The sequence below is a fragment of the Oncorhynchus nerka genome, unplaced genomic scaffold (assembly GCF_034236695.1).
Source record: "Oncorhynchus nerka isolate Pitt River unplaced genomic scaffold, Oner_Uvic_2.0 unplaced_scaffold_4___fragment_2___debris, whole genome shotgun sequence".
Lineage (NCBI taxonomy): Eukaryota > Metazoa > Chordata > Actinopteri > Salmoniformes > Salmonidae > Oncorhynchus > Oncorhynchus nerka.
Genome location: NW_027040459.1, coordinates 127,803 through 154,869, shown reverse-complemented (window position 1 = coordinate 154,869; position 27,067 = coordinate 127,803). Strand labels below are relative to the sequence as shown.

Below are 27,067 nucleotides of genomic sequence, written 5' to 3'. Positions count from 1 at the left end.
AGAGAAACGTAATGTAAAGAACAGATCTGATCCTCTGTCATGTGGAATAGAGTTCCCAGCTGTTCATTCTCTATCTACGTTACATTTCTATCTGCAATGCTCTCAACATTGTTCTCAACTGAACAAGTGACCTTCACCTTTCACAAAAATACAACATCAACAGCAGCTGACTAGAAGTACAATGTACATAAGACACGATCCACTGCCACCTGGAAAAGAGATTCATATCTATTTATTCATTCCATGTCTATGTGTTCGCAACTGAACAGCAGAGGACAGGACTAGATGAGGTGGCTTGAGGCTGGGTAAGACCGTGGGGGGATACAGTGCTCACTGAGGGGGTAGGAGGCTGCATGTGAGGGGGTTTGGGCTATTCACTTCAGATGTCCTTGCCTTGAGGTTTCTCCCCATATAAATGTGCACATGGAACAAACTCGTTGCTTTGCTTAACGAGTACCACTTCCCCGCAATATTCGGCTCATACCTGGCTCAAACTCGGGACCTCTGCTTTGCTATCACACGCGACCACGCTCCTTGACAACATTCCAACGGTTTGAGCCACCCAGAAGGTGGACATCTCAAGCTAGCTGTCGAGTGAGCTTAGGGTACATTCTTAATATTGTACAATACCGTTGACCATGGAGGAAAAGCTAGCTGGATGATAAAACAATGTCATTGTGCAACGCACTCTCATATCCACACTCATGATAGTGTCAGTTGGAGTGTCAGTGAGGTGCAACGGAATGGAGTTGCTCTATGTGCATTGTTGAGAGAAGACGATAATATCTTGATATCATTACTTAAAAAAAAAAATCTTATTCCATACAGAAATGGTGTGGAATGTAACATCAACCTCTGAGTGGTGCAGGGTGGAATCGGATTGATTGACTGATGGGTGGCTCAATACAGGTGGCGCTGGCCATTGTTTTGACGAATGTCACAGTCACGGCAGATTCTGAAGAACATAGACACAGAGGCGAGCATGAGGCCCAAACGTCATTCCTTACTTTCTATATCAGTCTAGGCATTCCAGGGGAAGTAAAATCTAGTTCGCTCAGCATCAGCACTTCCTAAATCATTCCAACCCTGGAGGGAAACTCGTCACTAGAGGTGAGGTCTTGCGAGCTGCTGGTTTGGATCGAGGCACGGAGGGATTCAGGCTCGGCACTGAACCTGACAAAACTGAAAGTGAGTAAAGACAGACCTGTAGTCCAGCCATGTTCATATCAGAAGGAGAAAGTCAAAAGCCTTTTTATACAGTACATGACTGAGGAAACAGAGGCAAGAGAGGCAGGAACATGGCTGCTGGGGTTGTGCTCTCAGAACTGGAGTATGGTGCCCTCTAGTGCCAGACTTGGCTCTGTTTAGGTTATGATAATAGAATATAATTATAGATAATGGGATAAGCTATTTTGTAGATCTTAGATAGTGGTTGTAATGTGATTAATACCATTTGATTGATATCAAACTGAGGGGATGCCCCTGATAAATGTTTAGCATGTATTTTGTATTACCAGAGATAACCTTTTCAGAATAAACGTAACTCTTTCATAGGGAAATGTGACGTCTGTTCTCTTCTTAAACACGTTCAAACACCTGTTGAAGTAAAATACACTGAGCGTCAGAGAAGTTTGGGAAGCTCTAGCTTATGAATGTAAATATTTATAGCTGTTCTCACGCAGAAATTAGCCTAGCGGTGCCAGCCAATCAGCAGCATTAACAGAAGGCTGTTCAGGTTTAATGTTTAAGCTCTGCTTCCCTCTCAGCTCAACAGCCTGCAATAACAAAACTGAGTCACCTAAGAAGGTTTGGCTGGGCCTGCTGTAGAGGCATCCATTTTGAGAAGGGTTTTTGCCTCACAGCACTCAAATGTCTGCTAAACTCATAACTGGCCAGTGTGGAGCTTGCCCTTAGCCACAACAAGGTAAGCTGCCTACATTTTAAAGGAGATTTTTAACTTCTACATTATGATATATAAATCCGATTTTCACTGTAAAGAAAATCCTCAAGGGATTTATTTAAGACTTTATGTTGACAGTTATAAGTTGATCATTTGTGTAGACGTTAAGCCTAAGTGTACATTTATTGTGAAGGAGCCAAAGGTCAGTTTTAAGTCTCTTCTGTCTTGTGTGTTGAGTAGCCAACTGTAAAAATGCAGGGTCTGACCAGAAAGCAATTTGGTTTTCTCTTTTGAGTTGTGAGCGACTGACTGTACAATGTGATAAATGAGTTTTCCTCAGAACCCTGTGAGAAGCTATTGTATGCTGCTTTCCTAATGCTGTAAAGAAAAAAAGTGTTTCACAAACATTCCACCATGGTCATTTTCTTTCTTAAGATCAAATATTCGTAGGGAGCACTATTTACAGCTGACATATAACTTTATGCTACAGCATAAAGGGGAGTGAGTAGAAAATGTCATATAGGATTAATTGGTTGAAAAGTTTATTATTACAAGCAAAAAAATACACAGCACACGTATTCAAAAATGCTAAATCCTTATTACGATAGGCCTAACCCTGTTGTGTTTGTGCTCCTCTTTGATTCACACAGTTCCTCTACGACAAGAAATGGTATCTTTCTTCTATCCTCAATGATTAACTAAACCCAGAGCCCCCTTACTGTATATCAGCCCGTAGTATGAAAAGCTGGAATAAGATATTCAAGAGAGGAGACCCGGAGAGTGTGGATGGGAACTCCTCTTTGCAGAAAAACTCCTTGAACAACGCCCCGCTAGAGCTAACCCCTCAGAGGGCCTTAGATGACGACCTTTCAGATGACGCAAACTCCACTGCCCACTCATCCAGCACTCCCCCATATGTACAAGGAGTGGGGAGTGGTGGGGACGAGGGGACCCTTAAGGACAGGTTGAGAACTCTCCTCCCCCAATCATGGGGCAGTATTCTCCAGAAATGGAGCAATGGGGATGCTGACTCTGACCTGGGCTCCGCAGGGGTCAAGATTGTGCCCAATGGGACCAGGGTGAGTCCACCTGTCAGTCCCATACTGGAGAGGAGGTACTGGGACACTCAGGACTCACTGGGGACCTCCAGCAAGAGTTCCCATAGGCCCTTGTTGAGGGACGTTCCTATAGATAATGACCTACTCCATTATCTTCCAGAGGAATCAGAGCTGACCAGTATCCATCCAGCTGAGTACTATGCTGAGAAGGTGGAGGTCTACAAGCTGAAGTACTCCTATATGAAATCATGGCCTGGGTTACTGAGACTCCTGGCTGGGTTTGAACTTCTCTTTGGCGGTATGGTCCTTGCCTGTGTCTGTGCCTACATCCATAAGGACAGTGAGTGGTCGAACTCCTATGGACTGTACAGTGGTGCGTATAACAATGGATATGGCACATCGGGGAAGTCCTATAATGGACCTATGACTCTATTCGTGATAGCGGTGGTTGGGGTGGCGTGGATTGTAACCATCCTCCTACTGGTGATAGGGCTGACCATGTACTACCGTACCATTCTCCTGGACTCACCCTGGTGGCCTCTCACTGAAGGAGTCATCAACGTCGCCCTGTTCCTCCTCTACATGGCTGCTGGTATCGTGTACCTGAATGACCTCAACCGTGGGGGTTGTGTTACATGACTATAGGTATTAACCCCATAATGTCCAGCCTGTGTCGGGTGGACGGGGGCCAGATGGCTGGCACGGCTTTCATCTTCATCAACATGCTGATGTACCTCATCAGCTTCCTGGTGTGTCTGAAGATGTGGAGGCACGAGGCCACCCGCAGGGAGGTGGAGTTCTTTGAGAACCAGGTGGGTGGTTGGATTTTTGTTTAAATCCCAGTGTTCACTGATCCTTTATCATCTTTTTATTTAATTTTTTGGAGTTGTCATTTAGCAGACACGCATCTCACCATTCAAGTGAGGTACATTTAGTGTATTAATCTAATGTCTAGTGTATTAATCTAATTTGACACTCTACATTGCCCTTTCCTCTGACTGAGGTATGGCACTTATTACAGCAGGAACCTGACTCATGGTATTTCTCTTGCCCATTGGCATCTGGAAGTTGTTGTGGGAATGGTGTCAGATTAATCAGCACTTAGAGGTCACGGAATGTACCGTTACTACTGGGAATGTGCCAACAATGCCTTGGGTCTCAAAACAACAGCAGTGAAACTACTCATGTGGATACGTATGGGGACACCATTGTTTCATATAGCAGTGCAGCTGGCTGTTACAGCCCAAGTCTATTACTGTTTTTAAATAGTCCAGCTTATCAGTTCTCGCAGCAACCAACTATAGGTAAAGAACAACAGAGAATGCATTAATAAGATAAGCACGGGCGGAAGGTGAGGAGCGAAAACGGCGATTGCATCATTCAGCTGAGCTAATGTAACCAAATAAGCCAAATGAAGACAACATATAGGAACAATATGATTCTCTACCATACGTGTTGCATCTCTGGACCGTTAAAATTATTTATTTAGATAAGCTGAACAATGTCATAGAGTCACATACTGTACATAACTTCACACAGCTGCAGTTACTGTAAAGCAGGGATGGGGGTGGGGGCCACAAAAAAATCTCAACTCATCATGAAGGGTCGAAGTGGCTCGAGGGTCTGAGTACCCACATGTGCAGTTAACAGCTAGTTTCCTGCAATTCTACACATTTTGCCACGGGGTGGAGATTATAGGAGGCTGCTGAGGGGAGGATGGCTCATAAAAATGGCTGGAACGGAGCAAATGGAATGGCATCAAACCATGTGTTTGATGTATTTGATACCATTCCACTGATTCCACTCCAGTCATTACCACAAGCCCGTTATCCCCAATTAAGGTGCCACCAACCTCCTGTGGTGGAGATTCTTTCTCTCACAGTTTTTTATATGTTATAATCTGAATGAGAGTGACTATAACAAAATCAATGTGGGTCCACCGGTCAGTAATTCAACCATAATTACTACTAGTTTAGATAGCTGGCTACACTAATTTACCAATCTAAAAAATGTTAGCTGACATGGCTAATTGAGTGACTGTCAGTCAGTGACTGACATAACAAGAGAAAAATTGCTGATGCGCTACAACATTTCGCAATTTAACCTTTTGTATTGTACTATTCTAAGTCTCAACTGTAACCCCGACTGAATTCCTTTTTTTTTAAATCCTCGGGCCTACAAAAGGGGTCAGCGGGCTGCCAGTTGCCCATCCCTACTGTAGAGTGATCGCGTAAGAATGAGACAGGTTGCTTTTGCTCTTTCGCTCTTTCAGCACAGTGTACATGTGTCATTGGATGCTCTGGTAGCTAATATACTCTGAGTTGCTGAATGATACCTTATGCTTCAACTTTGGCTTCAGGAGAATCTGAGGCCCATCCCTGTGGCCCAGACCAAATCTCCCAATCCGCAGACCAAGAGGATTGTATTTGAGGATGAGATGGACAGCTCAATGAGGGCAACCAAACTCCTCCACGTCACAGACTTTCAGCAAGAGGAGCCAGGCAGCCGGAACAGAGCCATCCCCACAGGGTACGCCCAGAAGCCCAGAGTCATCGCCGATTATGTCATGTGAGTGAGAGGACCTATGCCTAATATCCTGAGACAGATTTTGAGCAAGGATGACCGGCTCTCACTTAAGCTGAGGTGCATATGGAGAGACAGACTCAATGTCATTAGTGACTTTTAAAATGACAGAGTGCTCGTATTTTGTGTAAATGTATTAAGCTTGGTGTAATAATGGTATGGTAGGTAATCTATCATAGTCTTGTGTCTTGTCTTATTCCTTAAGGAAGTATCCAGAAATCTCCTCTTTGGAGGATAGGGAGAAATACAAAGCTGTCTTCAACGACCAGTATCAGGAGTACAAGGACCTTCACAAAGACATCAGTGAGACCCTCGTGAAGTTCAGAGAGCTGGATGCCATGATGGGTAAACTCCTCAAAGATGGCAACAGTCATGAGGTGAGTGATTTCATCTGCCACTTTAAATCTGGGCCTGAGGCTTGATGGTGTTTTTTTTCGAGCTCACTATGATAAGATACACCACGATAACTTTCCTCTGTCTGGAAGTGTAACTGCACTTCTCAGTATAAGTCGCATTTTTGTTATCTCACTGTCACGGACACTGATCAATAAGAGATATGTTCTGAACAAAGGTTTCCACTAAAAATAGCATGTCTGGATGATACTATTTTTAAACATAAATATCTGTCATCCTTTTAACCAATTGAATTGCGGGTGTTTGTTCTGTCTGTAGGAGCAGAAAAGAATCCAGCGGATTTTGAAGAAGTACGAGCAAAAAAAGAGTGTAAGTGATGGGCAGAGGTCCCTAACATTCCTCTCACGTTTCCTCGCTCACGCTGAGACAATTCCAAAAATCATTCAGCAATCATTTTCACATTCAACTGAGATTTATTAGAATTGTTACTGTTGTGTAAACACCCAGGTAGTACTTTCTTTTTCAATAAAACTGCCCATTCATGCGAATAATATTGCTGCCACTTTGAAATGGGGCCTCTGGAAATTGTAATTTACCACATATACATCACAAACAAAATCTGGGGCTATGAGGGAAAGCTGTGGAGTGATAGAGCTGCAGTCAAAATGATGTGTGTTTCTGTGTGACTTCACAGGACCCCGCCTTCCTGGAGAAGAAGGAACGATGTGACTATCTGAAAGCTAAATTAAGCCACATCAAGAACAGGATCCGCAATTTCGACCAAGACACCATGGCAAAGGTTCGGATGTGAAGAAATTAGCACGTACACAGAGGAAACAAAGGGGCCATTATTATTCTGTTCCTGTCACGTCTTCTCTGTGAGACTTATTTCAGCACTAATTGTGTTTTTGGCGTGTTCCTTAAGTAGGTTTCAGTAAATGGCTGTACAAATCAGTAAACTGTTGTTACATTATAGCCTGCAACACTTTTTGCGCTTACTGTAAAAATGACTTTCCCACGAATATTGTGTGTGAGTTTCAGTCATGAAGTGAATGAACTCATAAACTCATAAACGGAGCGCAGTTGTGTACATACCTTTGGACTTTTGTGAACAATGCTAACAGGGTCAATTCCCATTGCATCGGCAAGCATTGCATTTACACTTGTAGGCTTACAGGGCAATACACTATCAAATCCTTGGAGAGTTTTTCATATGAAATTTAAAATATGAAATGCTAAAAGGGCAGTCAAGTACCAGCAATCAATTTGAAGCTGTTACACAGTAGGCTAATGACATGCCCCAGCTAGCACATTTGATTCCTTGGAAGTTGTGGGAATGCATGTTTTTGGTTTCACATTGGTTGTGGAGATGAAGCCATACGTTTTCTGACCGGTAAAACTGAACGTTTAAAAAAATAAATCTCTGAGAACAGAAGTGACAATTTCACCTGTTCTGGGAACGTTTAGTTTTAGGTTGCAGGGAGGTTCTGAGAACGTTTTACCCAGAACTAAACGAATGTTTTCCTGGGAGGTTTTATTACAGCTCTGATAATGGAAATCATAGGTTAACTGGAGGGTTTTAATTAACTTCCTTAAAACGTTCACTGAATGTTTCAATACGACTTTTAACAACACTACTAGCTTTTTGGGGTTAACTTTTTTGAACACCAAGCACAAATAAGACACATGGAAATGTATTTCCTTACGCATTATTGTGACACAGTATCAGTGAGATCCAAACCTATAATCTTTTGATCATTGGAATAAGTCCACTAAGTCCCCGAGATGGAGATAGCGTGACGTGTTTTTTTACGCATCAAAGGCTGTTCCTTTTAGTCTATTCAAACAGACCCTATTTCAAAGGAAACAAACACTCATTAAGATCAGAGATATATATTCCAATCTCAGCAGCAACAAAACTCTAATCTATCTTGTTAAGTGTGTTCAGGTGTGTTGGCCATCCCCACTAAATGGCCAACACACCTGAACACACTTAACAAGATAGAGGATAGAGAGTTTTGTTACTGCTGAGAATGGAATATATATGTTTTTAAATCACATTCTTAGAATATTCTCTGAACATTACTAAAGTTTTATTGTGTTTTTTATGGAATGTTGTTTCTTAACATTCTTGGAACAATTTGAGAACATGACTTTAAATAGAACCATGAGGAAACCTGTAGAAAATGTTATGCTGAAGTACTAAAATTCCCATAGAAGAATTGTTTTTCTTAAAATTCTTTAAACTATTTGAGAATATTCCCAATGTCAAACAGGTTGGAGAACATTCCTAGAACATTACCAACATTTAATGTTTGACATTTCAGGAAAGGTTATGTTAAAGTAATAAGTAGTATGTTGATTTGTAGCTCAGTTGGTAGCGCATAGCACTTCTAATGCCAGGGTAGTGGGTTTGATTCCCAGGACCAACCATACATAAAATGAATGCAAGCGTGAGTGTAGGTCACTTAGGGTAAATGCATCTGCTAAATGACTTATACTATTAATAAAATATCAAGAAAATAAAGTTTGTTTGTCAAGTTCCTTAAATGTGCTGAGAATTTTCCAAAGCCAAGCAACTATCCTGCACCATTCCCAGAAAGTGTGGGGAAGGTTGTAAGCAAAATAATTATAGGAGCACCACACTATCACCAAGCACTAAGAAGCATATGGTTCTCAGAACATTATGTGCTAGCTGGGGCAATAAGAATTGATGTATAAACATTTATTTGAGCAATTTTCATTGTTTTGTGTTGAATAAAAATGTATTAATGTCAAGAGTTATGCAGCTAGCCTATACAGCAGGTGAAAATTACAAAATCTTCCAGAAGTGTCATCTCTTCCACCTTTCCAAATACCTCCAAATTTTGAAGGAGAGAGCGGTCGTTTTGGAGCAGACACAAGAGAAGTTAGGGTGCATATTCTTGTAGTTACGACTTGTAACGCCGTTTTGTGATGACTCTTGGCTAAAGTAAAACACCACCATATAATTTTTCAACTAACCTGGTCTTGGCGATACTTTGTTCATTCTCGATTTGGTGAAAAAAGTGTATCTTATAAATGTCCGTGTCCAGTTGCAGATAAAAAAAACATTTCAACTGAGAAAATTCCTAAATACACTGCTCAAAAAAATAAAGGGAACACTTAAACACCACAAGTCAATCACACTTCTGTGAAATCAAACTGTCCACTTAGGAAGCAACACTGATTGACAATAAATTGCATATAATGTTGTGCAAATGGAATAGACAACAGGTGGAAATTATAGGCAATTAGCAAGACACCCCCAAAAAAGGAGTGGTTCTGCAGGTGGTGACCACAGACCACTTCTCAGTTCCTTTGCTTCCTGGCTGATGTTTTGGTCACTTTTGAATGCTGGCGGTGCTTTCACTCTAGTGGTAGCATGAGACGGAGTCTACAGCCCACACAAGTGGCTCAGGTAGTGCAGCTCATCCAGGATGGCACATCAATACAAGCTGTGGCAAGAAGGTTTGCTGTGTCTGTCAGTGTAGTGTCCAAAGCATGGAGGCGCTACCAGGAGACAGGCCAGTACATCAGGAGACGTGGAGGAGGCCGTAGGAGGGCAACAACCCAGCAGCAGGACCGCTACCTCCGCCTTTGTGCTAGGAGGAGCAGTAGGAGTACTGCCAGAGCCCTGCAAAATGACCTCCAGCAGGCCACAAATGTGCATGTGTCTGCTCAAACGGTCAGAAACAGACTCCATGAGGGTGGTATGAGGGCCCGACGTCCACAGGTGAGGGTTTTGCTTACAGCCCAACACCGTGCAGGACGTTTGGCATTTGCCAGAGAACACCAAGATTGGCAAATTCGCCACTGGCACCCTGTGCTCTTCACAGATGAAAGCAGGTTCACACTGAGCACATGTGACAGACGTGACAGTCTGGAGACGCCGTGTAGAACGTTCTGCTGCCTGCAACATCCTCCAGCATGACCGGTTTGGCGGTGGGTCAGTCATGGTGTGGGGTGGCATTTCTTTGGGGGGCCGCACAGCCCTCCATGTGATCGCCAGAGGTAGCCTGACTGCCATTAGGTACCAAGATGAGATCCTCAGATAGCCTGACTGCCATTAGGTACAGAGATGAGATCCTCAGACCCCTTGTGAGACCATATGCTGGTGCGGTTGGCCCTGGGTTCCTCCTAATGCAAGACAATGCTAGACCTCATGTGGCTGGAGTGTGTCAGCAGTTTCTGCAAGAGGAAGGCATTGATGCTATGGACTGGCCCGCCCGTTCCCCAGACTTGAATCCAATTGAGCACATCTGGGACATCATGTCTCGCTCCATGCACCACAGACTGTCCAGGAGTTGGCAGATGCTTTAGTCCAGGTCTGGGAGGAGATCCCTCAGGAGACCATCCGCCACCTCATCAGGAGCATGCCCAGGCCACACACACTTCTGAGACTCATTTTGACTTGTTTTAAGGACATTACATCAAAGTTGGATCAGCCTGTAGTGTGGTTTTCCACTTTAATTTTGAGTGTGACTCCAAATCCAGACCTCCATGGGTTGATGAATTTGATTTCCATTGATCATTTTTGTGTGATTTTGTTGTCAGCACATGTCAACTATGTAAAGAAAAAAGTATTTAATAAGAATATTTAATTCATTCAGATCTAGGATGTGTTATTTTAGTGTTCCCTTTATTTTTTTGAGCAGTGTATATTAAATCCATGTTTTGTACCGCGTGAGGAGGTTCCTCGCCATCTTAGCTGCTGCACATGAGACAGCTAGCATTTCCAAGCATCTTTGCAGGAACTAGTCGTTTCGATGTGATGAGGCCTCGGACATGTGGATTTAATGTTTTTCTGAATATTCCCTGTTTTTGGAGTACTGCACACAGACATTTATAAGACACAAGTGTATTCCAAACAGAGACACAATGAAAGTATTGTCAAGTTTAAAGGTCAGCTGAAAATGTCCTAATTACAGCTAAATAGCAACCTATGCACAACCTCAGACAGCTCTGCTGCTCTGTGGGGAGGTTTGTATTTACATGGCTAATGTTTTTGATAGTTTGAGGAGATGTACATGCATGAGAAATAGATGATAGCCTCGGAAAGTATATTCCAAGTGAGAATAACTGTAAATGTTAAACTTAAAATACATTCGGAACTTTTAAAATATAACAATGCGATAATGCGAGAAGAAACATGACATTACAGACGTTTCAGGGAAGTGAACGTTATCAGTTGGAACTACCATTTTTTTGCTTGGTGATACGGAGTTTGGAATGTAATTTAATAACTCCACCTCTGGGGGGGTCACATGATGCAGAGTAGCTAGGAAGAAGCTTGACTGAGAATTCCCGATGAATCTTTGACAAATTTATCCTAAAACTTGATAACTGGTGATATGCCTACAAGACAGAAAAAGGCAAGAAAAGCACCAAAACAGACGTCGGAGAAAGAATCTCTGACAATAGCCTCCTGGGAAACCCAAGATGGCGCCATTACACATCAGCAAGATGCTAGGCTAGCCCCCATCCTGATCACAGAAGGCAATAACACAATTTAACTTGAAAACGGCTGAGATTAGCTGCTCCATCTCAGCACAGCTGGCTGAAATCAACAACTCCATCTCAGGTTTGACAACATCAATCAACAAGCTAGGATCACGAATGGAAGAGGCTGAAGAGCGTGTCGGCAGTGCTGAGGACAAGCTAGAGGGCATGGGGACGGAATTACAGAAACTGCGCAAAAACCAACAAATCCCTGATGAATAAGGTAGACCATTTTGAAAACTACAGTAGGCGAAGCGACATTAGAATTATCGGCCTCCGCAAGGGCTGTGAAGGGATGGACCCCATTGATTTCGCTGCTGCCATTATCCCCTTCCTTCTGGGCAAAGAACATTTTGCTGAGCCCCTGATCATCAAATGGGCACACAGGTCACTCGCCCATCCCCTGATCAGAACCCACAACCCTTACTTGTCCAGTTCCTGAGGTACCAGGACAGAGAGAAAGTTCTCAGTTCTCGGCCAAACATTTCAAAGAGAAGGGGTTGATCCTATACAATGGGGAGTTAATTCAATTATTTCCAGACATGAGTCCCGGGATGGTAAAATGCAGGAAGGACTTCTACCAGGTGTAAAGATCATTTACCTCCAAGACCATTCCCTTTGCGCTGCTTCAACCTGCAACGATGAGAATCATCCATGGTGGACAGAGAAGATTCTTCAAAACGCCCAAAGAAGTCGCAACATTTCTCTGTGGACTGCAGGCGATCGGCTCAGGAAATGGTTGTTGTACTTGATACTATTCCACTTATTCCACTCCAACCATTACCAAGAGCCCATCTTCCCCAATTAAGTGCCACCAGCATCCTGTGCTGGGCTGTATCCCACTAGCATGCCTTATTACTTTCATAACCGGTAGGACTGCTTTGCTGGATTATACTATAACTTCTTTGGGACTGGGGGGCAGTATTGAGTAGCTTGGCTGAATAAGGTGCCCAGAGTAAATCGCCTGCTACGCATGCCCAGTTGCTAATATATGCATATTATTGGTAACAGAACTCATATGGCAGGCGAAAGCCTGAGAAAAAATCCAACCAGGAAGTGGAAAATCTAAGGTTTGTAGTTTTTCAACTCATTCCCTATCGAAACCACATTATCTATGGGGTCATACTGCACTTCCTAAGGCTTCCACTAGATGTCAACAGTCTTTAGAACCTTGTTTGACGCTTCTACTGTGAAGTGGCAGAATGCCATTTGCTGACCACACGCGTTCACGTGATAGTTAGCTTGTGTTCCATTGCTTTTCTACAGACAAAGGAATTCTCCGGTTGGAACATTGAAGATATGATAAAAACATCCTAAAGATTGATTCTATACTTCATTTGACATGTTTCTACGAACTGTAATATAACTTTGTCTGAACTTTCGCATGGACTTGCCTGCGCATCGTGATTTTGGATTGTGTAGTAAACGGGCCAAGAAAAGGGAGGTATTTGGACATAAATGAGGGGATTTATCGAACAAATCAAACATTTATTGTGGAACTGGGATTCCTGGGAGTGCATTCTGATGAAGATCAAAGGTAAGTGAATATATATAATGCTATTTCTGACTTCTGTTGACTGCACAACATGGCAGATATCTGTTTGGCTGTTTTGTTGTCCCAGCGCTATACTCAGATTATTGCATGGTGTGCTTTTTCGGTAAAGCTTTTTTGAAATCTGACACAGCGGTTGCATTAAGGAGAAGTTTATCTAAAGTTCCATGTATAACACTTGTATTTTCATCAACATTTATGATGAGTATTTCTGTAAATTGATGTGGCTCTCTGCAAAATCACCGAATGTTTTGGAACTACTGAACCTAACACGCCAATGTAAACTCCGATTTTTGGATATAAATATGAACTTTATCGAACAAAACATACATGTATTGTGTAACATGAAGTCTTATGAGTGTCATCTGATGAAGATCATCAAAGGTTAGTGATTAATTGTATCTGCTTTTTGTGACACCTCTCTTTGGCTGGAAAAATGGCTGTGTTTTTCTCTGACTAGGTGCTGACCTAACATAATCGTTTGGTGTGCTTTCGCCGTAAAGCTTATTTCAAATCGGACACTGTGGTGGGATTAGAGAAGTTTGTCTTTAAAATGGTGTAAAATGCTTGAGGAATGTTAATTATGAGATTTCTGTTTTGAATTTGGCGCCCTGCACTTTCACTTGCTGTTGTTGAGGTGGGACGCTACCGTTCCGAATATCACAGAGAGGCTAAGGACAGATCAATGAGGTAAGATCACAACTATTCGTTTTCACCAGAGAGTGTCACTTTGTTTTTACATTGTTATTTGGGACAGGCATGGTCCTCAGAGGCATCACTGTGATGTGCTAGACCTTTTTGTATGGCTGAGCCGGGGCGGCAGGGTAGCCTAGTGGTTAGAGCGTTGGACTAGTAACCGAAAAGTTGCAAGTTCAAATCCCCAAGCTGACAAGGTACAAAATCTGTCGTTCTGCCCCTGAACAGGCAGTTAACCTACTGTTCCTAGGCCGTCATTGAAAATAAGAATTTGTTCTTAACTGACTTGCCTAGTAAAATAAAGGTAAAAACAAAAGTATCATATAAGGATGCTGTTTTTTTAATTTACTGGTTTTGAGCTCCAGGCTCACGTTTGCCTTCATGTGAGAAATCGAATATAGGAATAGCGACGCAGGAAGTGTAGCTCCACTGCAGGTGAGATTTGTGCTGGGCACGTTCAACACCGGGGGGAAGAAGGGAACGGATTGTTTTGTTTTCTTTATGTTACAGTAATGTTTTCTGACAGACGTTTACTTTATATTATGTGTTTGACTACAGGCTCACTGAAAATAGGCAAAAGAATATCCGACACCCTTATTGGACATATTCCTGGCTAAGACAGTAAATCATACATCATTGAAAGTTAATGGACTGAATGGACCTGTTAAATGAAAATGAGTGCTTATGTACTTGAAAAAGCTAAAGACTGATGTTGCGTTTATACAAGAAACACATCTAACAGGTGTAGAACATAATGGAGTAAGATGGCGCCGACAGATATGGCAGCTCTGCTTCTAGCTCCTAAGCAACTTTGCAGTATTTCGTTTTTTTGTGTTATTACATACAGCCGGAAATAACTTTGGATATCAGAGTGGTGGTAACTTACCAGCATTTACAACCAGGACTACGACGTTCCCAAATTGTATCCTTTGTTCGTACCCCCCAGGGCAATTCAACTTATTCCAGAGGCTGCTCCAAAACAACGACGGTGGAGAAGAGGTATTCAGAGTGGACTTCTAGTCTGACTCAGGAGGCGTGCACATCCTCCACCGCTTCCGAGTATATTACTCACTAATGTTCAGTCTCCGGATAATAAAGTAGATGACCTCAGGGTGAGGATCTCCTTCCAGCGAGACATCAGGAATTGTTTCACGGAAACATGGCTCTCTTGGGATATACTGTCCCCATCCATACAGCCAGCTGGGTTATCAGTACATCGTGTAGACAGGAACAAATAACTATCTGGCAAGAAGAAAGGCAGGGTGTATGTTTCATGATGAACTACTCATGGTGTGATTGTGATAACATACATACAGTGCCTTGCGAAAGTATTCGGCCCCCTTGAACTTTGCGACCTTTTGCCACATTTCAGGCTTCAAACATAAAGATATAAAACTGTATTTTTTTGTGAAGAATCAACAACAAGTGGGACACAATCATGAAGTGGAACGACATTTATTGGATATTTCAAACTTTTTTAACAAATCAAAAACTGAAAAGTTTAAGGATTTGCTTATTACTCTCTTGATGGATGTTCTAAATTTAGCTGCTGTGACAGAGCCTACCGGACTCCTTTTTCACGGCTATTATAAAAGTTATAAATAAGAAAAATAAAGACCCCCTACAATGCTCTTCTTATAGGCTGATCTTGCTCCTCAATGCTGACTATAAATCTATTTCTAAGGCGATTGCGAATAGATTAGGCCAATAGTTGACTAAACTTGACCAACACCAATTAAACAGGCTTTATACAGAAAAGATCCTCCACCAATAATTTGCGCAGATTATTCAATTTAATTCACATGGCCAGTGTGAGGAGCGATCCTAGTACAGTATAGCAGCAGTATCACTAGATGCTGAAAAAGCCTTTGATAGGCTGGAGTGGCCATACCTATTCTAGGTCCTTGCTAAGTTTAATTTTGGTCCTTCGTTTGTCAACTGGGTTAAGATTTTATACTATGAACTGCAAACCAAGCTCACCACTAATGTCATGATGTCAGCCACTTTCCCAGTCTTTAGAGGTTGTAGACAAGGCTGTTCACTTTTCCCGCTCCTTTTTGTGCTAGCCATAGAACCCCTGGCGGAGGCCATAAGAACAGATCCTGGCATAAAGGGCTTTCAGATTAAAACATTTACAGTGGGGAGAAGAAGTATTTGGTACACTGTCGATTTAGCAGAAAATCACATTGTATGATTTTGAAGTAATTCATTTGCATTTTATTGCATGACATAAGTATTTGATCACCTACCAACCAGTAAGTATTCCAGCTCTCACAGACCTGTTAGTTTTTCTTTAAGAAGCCCTCCTGTTCTCCACTCATTACCTGTATTAACTGCATCTTTTTGAACTCGTTACCTGTATAAAAGACACCTGTCCACAAGCTCAATCAAACAGACTCCAACCTCTCCACAATGGCCAAGACCAGAGAGGGTGTAAGGACATCAGGGATAAAATTGTAGACCTGCACAAGGCTGGGATGGGCTACAGGACAATAGGCAAGCATGCAAGGTCCCCTTGCTCAAGACAGCGCATGTCCAGGCCCGTCTGAAGTTTGCCAATGACCATCTGGATGATCCAGAGGAGGAATGGGAGAAGGTCATGTGGTCTGATGAGACAAAAATAGAGCTTTTTGGTCTAAACTCCACTCATCTTTATTATTTGTGTAAATGTAAGGTTTGTTTACCTGCAATCATTGGCTTTTGTTTGACATACATTTGAAATAAAAACACCTGAGTGTTACCATGGAATTGCCTCAATGCTCTAATTCTGCTGTCATAAATTTTAGAGATTGACTTCATAAGCACTACATAAATTGGCCACCAATAATTATATTTATTTAATGCTCTGTAGAGGATGAATAAATGTGAAAAAATAAATGGATGGTTATGTCACACAGTTATGCCACATTATGAATCTTTATAGAGCATGATATACGGTTTTAGATGATTTGTGAAGCTTCTATGTAGTGTTTATGAAGCCTTACTGAAAGCTTTATGAAGCCTTTATAAGATGCACTTCAAATGACGCAGGACCGGTATTTGTTTCATTTGTCGATTTTTGATATAGTCCCAAAATGTTTTGCATGTCAGCAATCAAGTTTTCAAGATATATAACATAAAAAATATATAGAAAAGACGGTATGATGCGTTTTGCATCATATGATAATTTGTCAAGTTTCACTTGATTTTTTTATTGAAAATCTATATACATCTGACCAGGAGTGCAGCTTTGGTTTTAGAAGTGGGGGGGACATAATATTATTATTATATATATATTTTTAAATCCCATCGGAAAAACACTCCAAACAGCCTACCCGACTGCTCGGAGGCGTCCGCATGGCCCTTAAGCACTCCGTTGCCTCGTTTTGTATCCAATTCCAACTGGGGGGGGGACAAAAATGCAATTTCAGTATGTGAGGGGGACATTAATGTTTTTAACCACTAAAGTTTTGCTTCACTACACACTCCAATGCTTTGACTGGTGCAGCTAGAAAGCACAAATGCCTATCCTATAATGAAAAGGCACCCGCAAAAGAAATTGTTTATCTATTGTGTTGTGTTGTTGTTACATTTGTATTCGTATTTTGTGTCCAATGCCCTCGGGGTGTTGATATCATTTTTTCATGCATCATGATCAATATGGAGGACCAAACCTGATCGAACATCTCTGGAGAGACATGAAAATAGCTGTGCAGCGATGCTCCTCATCCACCCTGACAGAGCTTGAAAAGGATCTGCAGAGAAGAATGGGAGAAACACAGGTGTCCCAAGCTTGTAGCATCATACCCAAAAAGACTTGAAGCTGTAATCGCTGCCAAATGTGCTTCAACAAAGTACTGAGTAAAGGGTCTGAATACTTATATAAATGGGATATCATTTTTTAAATTTTTTATAAATGTGCAAAAATGTCTAAAAACCTGTTTTTTCTTTGTCATTATGGGGTATTGTGTGTAGATTGATGAGGGAAAAGGGAGGCAGGGTGGGGTGCTGAGGAGTATGTCTGTAATAAGGTGAACGCACCAATTTGTAAGTCGCTCTGGATAAGAGCGTCTGCTAAATGACTTAAATGTAATGTAAATGTAAATGTAATAAAGCCCTTTTGTGAAAAAAACAAATTCTGATTGGCTGGGCCTGGCTCCCCAGTTCCACCCATGGCTCCATCCATGCCCAATCATGTGAAATCCATAGATTAGGGCCTAATGAATTTATTTAAATTGACTGATTTCCTTTTATGAACTGAAACTCAGTAAAATGTTTTAAATTGTTGCATGTTGCGTTGATATTTTAGCTATAGTTTAAAGACCAGCTAGTTACTGAATATTCAACAGTCTAAGTTAAACTACTTTGTTCCCCTGCCTGTTTATTGGTGACTGAACGTTGGCAAGAGAAATGCCCCTCCTAATTTCACTGCAAATAGGCTGTGTTGTTTTCAGACAATTTAGCTGATTAGGCTTGTGCACATTTACATGTGTGTTTCATTACCTAATTATCTATGTTACCGAGTAAGATAATTCTTATTCATGTTTTTGTTGTATTTTAGGTGGAGTGGCATTGCTGACAGGTCAGCATGCTGAGAAGCCAAGGCCCATATTCACAAAGAAGTACTCATTTTAAGATCTGTTTTTCCTTCACACTGAGTACAATTACATTGACAAGGGGAGGTTCATTTCTAGCTTAAACGTGTAGGAGGAGTGTCTCCTCATGATTTTGTCCCTGCAGCGTCTGCGAGTATCCTAGCCAACGGTTCCGTTTTGGAATATCAGTATTGACACAGAGAGCTGTTAGTGAAGAGCAGGTGAGGGGTTTCTTAAGATAAGACATTTACTTGTTCCCCGTAATGAAAACAGATCATGTTTTTAGAATATGTTAACTTCTTGTTTGAATTCACTGGCGTTACCTAACCAAAAATCAATACTCGGGAAAACAATCACAACTTTTTACGATTCAACTATTCTTACCTATTTTATAGTCCAATATAGCCCAATTGAATGCCTAGCAATTCCGTTGCTAGCTGTAGCATCTTTTCAGACTATCCTTACGATATTCAGCTCCTTTAAAAAAAAAATATTTGGAACTTTTAGCCACTTTTGAAAAGTAACTCAAAGCTATAATGCACACATTTTCCCTCTAAATGCCACAACCCATTTTCTCTGTTTAAATTTGAGGAACGGTGTTGTCAACGTAAAATGACACCGCATGTCAGCCTGCCTGTTACGGTTTTCTTCCGTTGAAGGAGAGTCGGACCAAAATGCAGCGTGGTTTGTTCGATACATCTTTAATAAAGAAAAAAAACACGAACAATACAAAAACAACAAACGGAAATGTGAAAACCTATACAGCCTAAACACAGAGACAGGAACAATCACCCACGAAACACTCAAAGAATATGGCTGCCTAAATATGGTTCCCAATCAGAGACAACGATAATCACCTGCCTCTGATTAAGAACCGCCTCAGGCAACCATATACTTTCCTAGACAACCCTACTCAGCCACAATCCCAATACCTACTAAAACCCCAATACAAAAACACACCACAAAATAAACCCATGTCACACCCTGGCCTGACCAAATAAATAAGGAAAACACAAAATACTAAGACCAAGGCGTGACAGAGCCTCCCGGCCGCACACCTAAACCCAAACGGGAGGGTCCGGGTGGGCATCAGTCCACGGTGGCGGCTTTGGCTCGGGATGTGGACCCCACTCCAACCAAGTCTTAGTCCCCCTGTAACGCGTCCTATGATTGGCGACCCTCGCCGCCGACCTTGGCCTAATAACCCTCACCAAGGACCCCACTGGACTGAGGGGCAGCTCGGGAATGAGGTAGAAGCTCGGGACTGAGGGGAAGCTCGGGACTGAGGGGAAGCTCGGGACTGAGGGGAAGCTCAGCCCTGAGAGGAAGCCCAGTACTGAGAGGAAGCCCAGTACTGAGAGGAAGCTCAGGCAGGTAGTTGGCTCTGGCAGATCCTGGCTAGCTGGTGGTTCTGGCAGATCCTGGCTGACTGGCGGATCCTGGCTGACTGGCGGATCTGGAAGATCATGGCTGACTGGTGGATCCTGGCCGACTGGTGGATCCTGGCTGACTGGCGGCTCTAGCTGCTCTGGCTGCTCTATGCAGACTGACAGCCCTGGCTGATCCATGAAGACTGGCAGCTCTGGCAGCTCCATGCAGACTGGCAGCTCTGGCTGCTCCATGCAGACTGGCAGCTCTGGCTGCTACATGCAGACTGGCAGCTCTGGCTGCTCCATGCAGACTGGCAGCTCTGGCTGCTACATGCAGACTGGCAGCTCTGGCTGCTCCATGCAGACTGGAGGCTCTGGCTGCTCCATGCAGACTGGCAGCTCTGGCTTCTCCATGCAGATTAGCAGCTCTGGCTGCGCTGAACAGGCAGGAGACTCCGACAGCGCTGGAGAGAAGGAAGGCTCTGGCAGCGCTAAACAGGCGGGAGACTCCGGCAGTGCTGGAGAGAAGGAAGGCTCTGATAGCGCTAGACAGGCGGGGGACTCTGGCAGCGCAGGAGAGGAGGAAGGCTCTGACAGCGCTGAACAGGCGGGAGGCTCCGGCAGCGCTGTAGAGGAGGGAGGCTCTGGCTGCGCTAAACAGGCGGGAGACTCCAGCAGCGCTGTAGAGGAGGAAGGCTCTGGCTGCGCTGAAGGCCTGGTGCGTGGTGCTGGCACTGGTGGTACTGGGGCGAGGACACGCACAGGAAGCCTGGTGCGGGGAGCTGCCACCGGAGGACTGGTGTGTGAAGGTGGCACAGGATGGACCGGACCGTGAAGGCGTACTGGAGAGCAGGACTGGCACAGGACGTGCAAGGCTAGGTAGGTACACAGGAGGCCTAGTGCGTGAGGCTGGCACAATTTTCACCAGCCGACTAACACGCACCTCCGGATGAGTATGGAGCGCTGACCCAGGTGCCATTAAATCCCCGACACGCTCCGTCGGGCGAATATCGTACTTAAAGCACCAAACTAGCAACTCCCTCATAACTCTCTCCTCCACTTTCCCCATTAACTCCTTCACAGTCTCTGCTTCACTCACCTCCAACACCGGCTCTGGTTCTGGTCTCCTCCTTGGCTCCTCACGATAAACAGGGGGAGTTGGCTCAGGTCTGAACCCTGACTCTGCCACACTCTCCCTGAGCCCTCCCCCCAATAAATTTATGGGGCTGACTCTCGGGCTTCCATCCGCGTTGCCGTGCTGCCTCTTCATACCAGCGCCTCTCCGCTTTCTCCGCCTCCAGTTCTTCTTTGGGGCGTCGATATTCTCCAGGCTGTGCCCAGGGTCCTTTTCCGTCCAATATCTCCTCCCAAGTCCAGAAGTCCTTTGATCGCTGCTCCTCACGATAAACAGGGGGAGTTGGCTCAGGTTTGAACCCTGACTCTGCCACACTCTCCCTGAGCCCCCCCCAATACATTTTTGGGGCTGACTCTCGGTCTTCCGTCCGTGCCGCCATGCTTGCTTCGCCAACTCCATTCTCCGATAACCTTCTTCGAACTGCTCCAGCGAATCCCAGGCGGGCTCTGGCACTCTCTCTGGGTCGACCGCCCACCTGTCTATTTCCTCCCAAGTCGTATACTCCAAACTTCGTAGCTCCTGCTGCCGCTGCCTGTCACCATTTATTTAAATACGACTCCCATCTCAATACATTATTCCAGCAGATCATTTTGGGCAAAATAGCGTATTACATCGAAATTGTCTCGCCATTATTTTGAATGAATTCTTCTTTCAATTCAATCTAAACAACATATTAAACGTTCAGTTCATATCTTATACAAACACTAGCGACCGTATTTTTTCAGGCAAAACATACAAACAGATGAATTACAATCTAAAATCAATTTTAGTCTATCGGTTTCAAAGCTGAAATACAAACCTTTAGTCTCCCGCTATTGAAATTATTGAGTTTCCCCGCCAATAACTATATTATTATAATTGTCTGTAGTCGCAAACTTCGACACCGAGAATTCTCAGAAAACCCTTCCTGACTATTTTAGTAATATCAGCTTCTATTCAGGTTCTTCGTCTGAGTCAGATTTTGGACGCCTCCCTTCCATTCTCTTCTTCTCCTATAACGGTAATCTCCCGTTAGTTCCAGGACCTCCTTGGATTTCTATTTGTGTTTTCTCCTTTATGGAAACCTTATCAATAGCTTTGACTGTTGAGTCAGATATTAGGTCTTACCTATACAACTAGGGGTAGTTAATATCTTATTTTCCGGTTGTGTCAGAGGACTTTTAAAGAACGCTAATAATCGTTATCTCACGCCACTATTTCTTAGGCTTCCCTCTCGCATGGAACCTCTTGTCTATAGATTTGGCTTTTATCCCATTCCCATAGATTTTGGTTTCCCTCTCCTCCTCATTTGGATATTTCAGTACTATTTGTTGAATCGGAACGATGATCAATACTCCCACAATTCAAATGACCATTCCAGTTATCTTGTCCGCATAGCATTCCCTTCCTGTCTCCTCACGCCTAGTATTTTTACAAGATCACCGTCCTATCCCCCAGCACCTATTTACTATCCCGTCTTAATCTCGGGCGAATATGCCTCTCATGATTGTCTGTGTATATATTTCTATGACCTATTCAAGTGTATTTATTGTTACACAGTTATTTTAGTTGCTATTCTGTCTGACTATGTGTGTGTCTCTTTAATGATAATCAATGTGTATGGGATTCTATATGTATTTCTCCTTTCTGGAAACTTCGTCAATAGATTTTACTTTTGATCGGACATTACATTTCACCCGTAGGATATTCTCCTTGGGACTTTCAACGTTAATTACATTTACATTTAAGTCATTTAGCAGACGCTCTTATCCAGAGCGACTTACAAATTGGTGCTTTCACCTTATGACATCCAGTGGAACAGCCACTTTACAATAGTGCATCTAGGTCTTTTAAGGGGGGAGGGAGGGGGAGAAGGATTACTTTATCCTATCCTAGGTATTCCTTAAAGAGGTGGGGTTTCAGGTGTCTCCGGAAGGTGGTGATTGACTCCGCTGTCCTGGCGTCGTGAGGGAGTTTGTTCCACCATTGGGGGGCCAGAGCAGCGAACAGTTTTGACTGGGCTGAGCGGGAACTGTACTTCCTCAGTGGTAGGGAGGCAAGCAGGCCAGAGGTGGATGAACGCAGTGCCCTTGTTTGGGTGTAGGGCCTGATCAGAGCCTGGAGGTACTGAGGTGCCGTTCCCCTCACAGCTCCGTAGGCAAGCACCATGGTCTTGTAGCGGATGCGAGCTTCAACTGGAAGCCAGTGGAGAGAGCGGAGGAGCGGGGTGATGTGAGAGAACTTGGGAAGGTTGAACACCAGACGGGCTGCGGCGTTCTGGATGAGTTGTAGGGGTTTAATGGCACAGGCAGGGAGCCCAGCCAACAGCGAGTTGCAGTAATCCAGACGGGAGATGACAAGTGCCTGGATTAGGACCTGCGCCGCTTCCTGTGTGAGGCAGGGTCGTACTCTGCGGATGTTGTAGAGCATGAACCTACAGGAACGGGCCACCGCCTTGATGTTATTTGAGAACGACAGGGTGTTGTCCAGGATCACGCCAAGGTTCTTAGCGCTCTGGGACGAGGACACAATGGAGTTGTCAACCGTGATGGCGAGATCATGGAACGGGCAGTCCTTCCCGGGAGGAAGAGCAGCTCCGTCTTGCCGAGGTTCAGCTTGAGGTGATGATCCGTCATCCACACTGATATGTCTGCCAGACATGCAGAGATGCGATTCGCCACCTGGTCATCAGAAGGGGAAAGGAGAAGATTAATTGTGTGTCGTCTGCATAGCAATGATAGGAGAGACCATGTGAGGTTATGACAGAGCCAAGTGACTTAGTGTATAGCGAGAATAGGAGAGGGCCTAGAACAGAGCCCTGGGGACACCAGTGGTGAGAGCACGTGGTGAGGAGACGGATTCTCGCCACGCCACCTGGTAGGAGCGACCTGTCAGGTAGGACGCAATCCAAGCGTGGGCCGCGCCGGAGATGCCCAACTCGGAGAGGGTGGAGAGGAGGATCTGATGGTTCACAGTATCGAAGGCAGCCGATAGGTCTAGAAGGATGAGAGCAGAGGAGAGAGAGTTAGCTTTAGCAGTGCGGAGCTCCTCCGTGATACAGAGAAGAGCAGTCTCAGTTGAATGACTAGTCTTGAAACCTGACTGATTTGGATCAAGAAGGTCATTCTGAGAGAGATAGCGGGAGAGCTGGCCAAGGACGGCACGTTCAAGAGTTTTGGAGAGAAAAGAAAGAAGGGATACTGGTCTGTAGTTGTTGACATCGGAGGGATCGAGTGTAGGTTTTTTCAGAAGGGGTGCAACTCTCGCTCTCTTGAAGACAGGAGGGACGTAGCCAGCGGTCAGGGATGAGTTGATGAGCGAGGTGAGGTAAGGGAGAAGGTCACCGGAGATGGTCTGGAGAAGAGAGGAGGGGATAGGGTCAAGCGGGCAGGTTGTTGGGCGGCCGGCCGTCACAAGACGCGAGATGTCATCTGGAGAGAGAGGGGAGAAAGAGGTCAGAGCACAGGGTAGGGCAGTGTGAGCAGAACCAGCGGTGTCGTTTGACTTAGCAAATGAGGATCGGATGTCGTCGACCTTCTTTTCAAAATGGTTGACGAAGTCATCTGCAGAGAGGGAGGAGGGGGGGGGAGGGGGAGGAGGATTCAAGAGGGAGGAGAAGGTGGCAAAGAGCTTCCTAGGGTTAGAGGCAGATGCTTGGAATTTAGAGTGGTAGAAAGTGGCTTTAGCAGCAGAGACAGAGGAGGAAAATGTAGAGAGGAGGGAGTGAAAGGATGCCAGGTCCGCAGGGAGGCGAGTTTTCCTCCATTTCCACTCGGCTGCCCGGAGCCCTGTTCTGTGAGCTCGCAATGGGTCGTCGAGCCACGGAGCGGGAGGGGAGGACCGAGCCGGCCTGGAGGATAGAGAGTCAAAGGATGCAGAAAGGGAGGAGAGGAGGGTTGAGGAGGCAGAATCAGGAGATAGGTTGGAGAAGGTTTGAGCAGAGGGAAGAGATGATAGGATGGAAGAGGAGAGAGTAGCGGGGGAGAGAGAGCGAAGGTTGGGACGGCGCGATACCATCCGAGTAGGGGCAGTGTGGGAAGTGTTGGATGAGAGCGAGAGGGAAAAGGATACAAGGTAGTGGTCGGAGACTTGGAGGGGAGTTGCAATGAGGTTAGTGGAGGAACAGCATCTAGTAAAGATGAGGTCGAGCGTATTGCCTGCCTTGTGAGTAGGGGGGGGAAGGTGAGAGGGTGAGGTCAAAAGAGGAGAGGAGTGGAAAGAAGGAGGCAGAGAGGAATGAGTCAAAGGTAGACGTGGGGAGGTTAAAGTCGCCCAGAACTGTGAGAGGTGAGCCGTCCTCAGGAAAGGAGCTTATCAAGGCATCAAGCTCATTGATGAACTCTCCGAGGGAACCTGGAGGGCGATAAATGATAAGGATGTTAACCTTGAAAGGGCCAGTAACTGTGACAGCATGGAATTCAAAGGAGGCGATAGACAGATGGGTAAGGGGAGAAAGAGAGAATGACCACTTGGGAGAGATGAGGATCCCGGTGCCACCACCCCGCTGACCAGAAGCTCTCGGGGTGTGCGAGAGCACGTGGGCAGACGAAGAGAGAGCAGTAGGAGTAGCGGTGTTGTCTGTGGTGATCCATGTTTCCGTCAGAGCCAAGAAGTCGAGGGACTGGAAGGAGGCATAGGCTGAGATGAACTCTGCCTTGTTGGCCGCAGATCGGCAGTTCCAGAGGCTACCGGAGACCTGGAACTCCACGTGGGTCGTGCGCGCTGGGACCACCAGATTAGGGTGGCCGCGGCCATGCGGTGTGGAGCGTTTGTATGGTCTGTGCAGAGAGGAGAGAACAGGGATAGACAGACACATAGTTGACAGGCTAGAGAAGAGGCTACGCTAATGCAGAGGAGATTGGAATGACAAGTGGACTACACGTCTCGAATGTTCAGAAAGTTAAGCTTACGTAGCAAGAATCTAATTGACTAAAATGATTAAAATGATACAGTACTGCTGGGGTAGGCTAGCTGCGTTGTTGACACTACCCTAATCAAGTCGTACCGTTGAGTGTGAAGTTTCTACAATGCTGCTTTTCGGGAGCTAGCTGGCTAGCTAGCAGTGTTGGTTACGTTACGTTGCGTTAGGAGAACGACAATAGCTGGCTAGCTAACCTAGAAAATCGCTCTAGACTACACAATTATCTTTGAAACAAAGACGGCTATGTAGCTAGCTATGTAGCTAGCTACGATCAAACAAATCACACCGTTGGGACTGTAATGTTAATATCTCATATCTGACTACTCTATGACTAAGTTTCCCTCTCCTCCTCTTTAGATATTAATTTCTTTCAGGATTGTACAGGTAAAAAAAATGTGTTCGCCTAGAATTACCCTGCCTTCTCACCAAGCCTAATTTATCCTCACCTGTTTTAATATATCTATCTGCTACTTCTTCATAGTCAGACTACTTCCCATATACAGATAGACTACTCAGGTTAAAACTTTATTTAGGTATGTCTTTTGAATTAATGGCTATCCTATTTGTACAGAACGACCGTCCTATCATCCAATACGTACTATATCCCTCCTTAATAACCTTCCGGCTTGCAAAACCAGGATTTATTAAGCTCTAGTTTATTTATGGTAGTGCACCTTACCACAGCTCAATTTCAGACCTGTTTCCTTCCTATTGATTTTGGTTAAAACACAAAGTAGAAACCCATTGTATTTGTTCAGAATATTCACGCACCTGTCATTGATTAAATCCAACCTCCTTTAGAAGATTTAATCAAAAAATATCCCAAATAATTCCTCCCAAATTCGAGAATAAAGGCTACTGACCTTGCCGCCGACTGGGAAAAGCACTGTTCGTTGGATCTAGTCACCGTCCCTGTCGGTCTGGGGTGTACACCGGCCTGGTCTTTTCACCCTCAATTTAGAGGCCAGGTCTTAAATAATGGGACCCAACCCGCTCTTGCACGATTTTCGGCATAGTACCTTCAGATGGCAGGGACGGATATTTAGATCCGGCGTTCGAAGGACCAATTGTCACAGGAATGAATAAATTCCTCTGTTTTAATAACCAATTAAAATTAATCACTATGTCAATTCATAAGAGGTTGTAAGACCCTTATTGGTATAAAATGGACAGAGACCAGCCTTTGAAATCAACCAGCTGCGTTTATAACACAGGTTATAAACTGAAAATGACGTCAGCGTTTTCTAAATGTTCCGTCTCTTCTTGACACTGATAGAAAGGCTCTATAGTTCTCAAGCCTTCCCACCTCACCTAGAGCCAAGGTCAGCCTGTGTAGATAAGCATTCTAGCCAGTCTGGCGATATAGGTCATTCATTTCTACCAAGGAACAGACAGTCATTGTTCTAATTCTTGATTATATTTACA

At 44.3% G+C, this 27,067-nt stretch overlaps 1 protein-coding gene across 1 annotated transcript; it reads left to right on the top strand.

Annotated features, from left to right (window-relative positions):
- The first annotated feature begins 1,758 nt into the window (after positions 1–1,758).
- Positions 1,759–6,972, top strand: marveld2l (MARVEL domain containing 2-like). Its single transcript, XM_029642275.2, is given in 7 exon segments — positions 1,759–1,924; positions 2,551–3,583; positions 3,586–3,770; positions 5,318–5,526; positions 5,747–5,918; positions 6,214–6,264; positions 6,590–6,972. Coding segments are annotated over 6 exon segments (1,680 nt in total). The 5' UTR covers positions 1,759–1,924; positions 2,551–2,637; the 3' UTR covers positions 6,707–6,972.
- Positions 6,973–27,067: the final 20,095 nt, after the last annotated feature.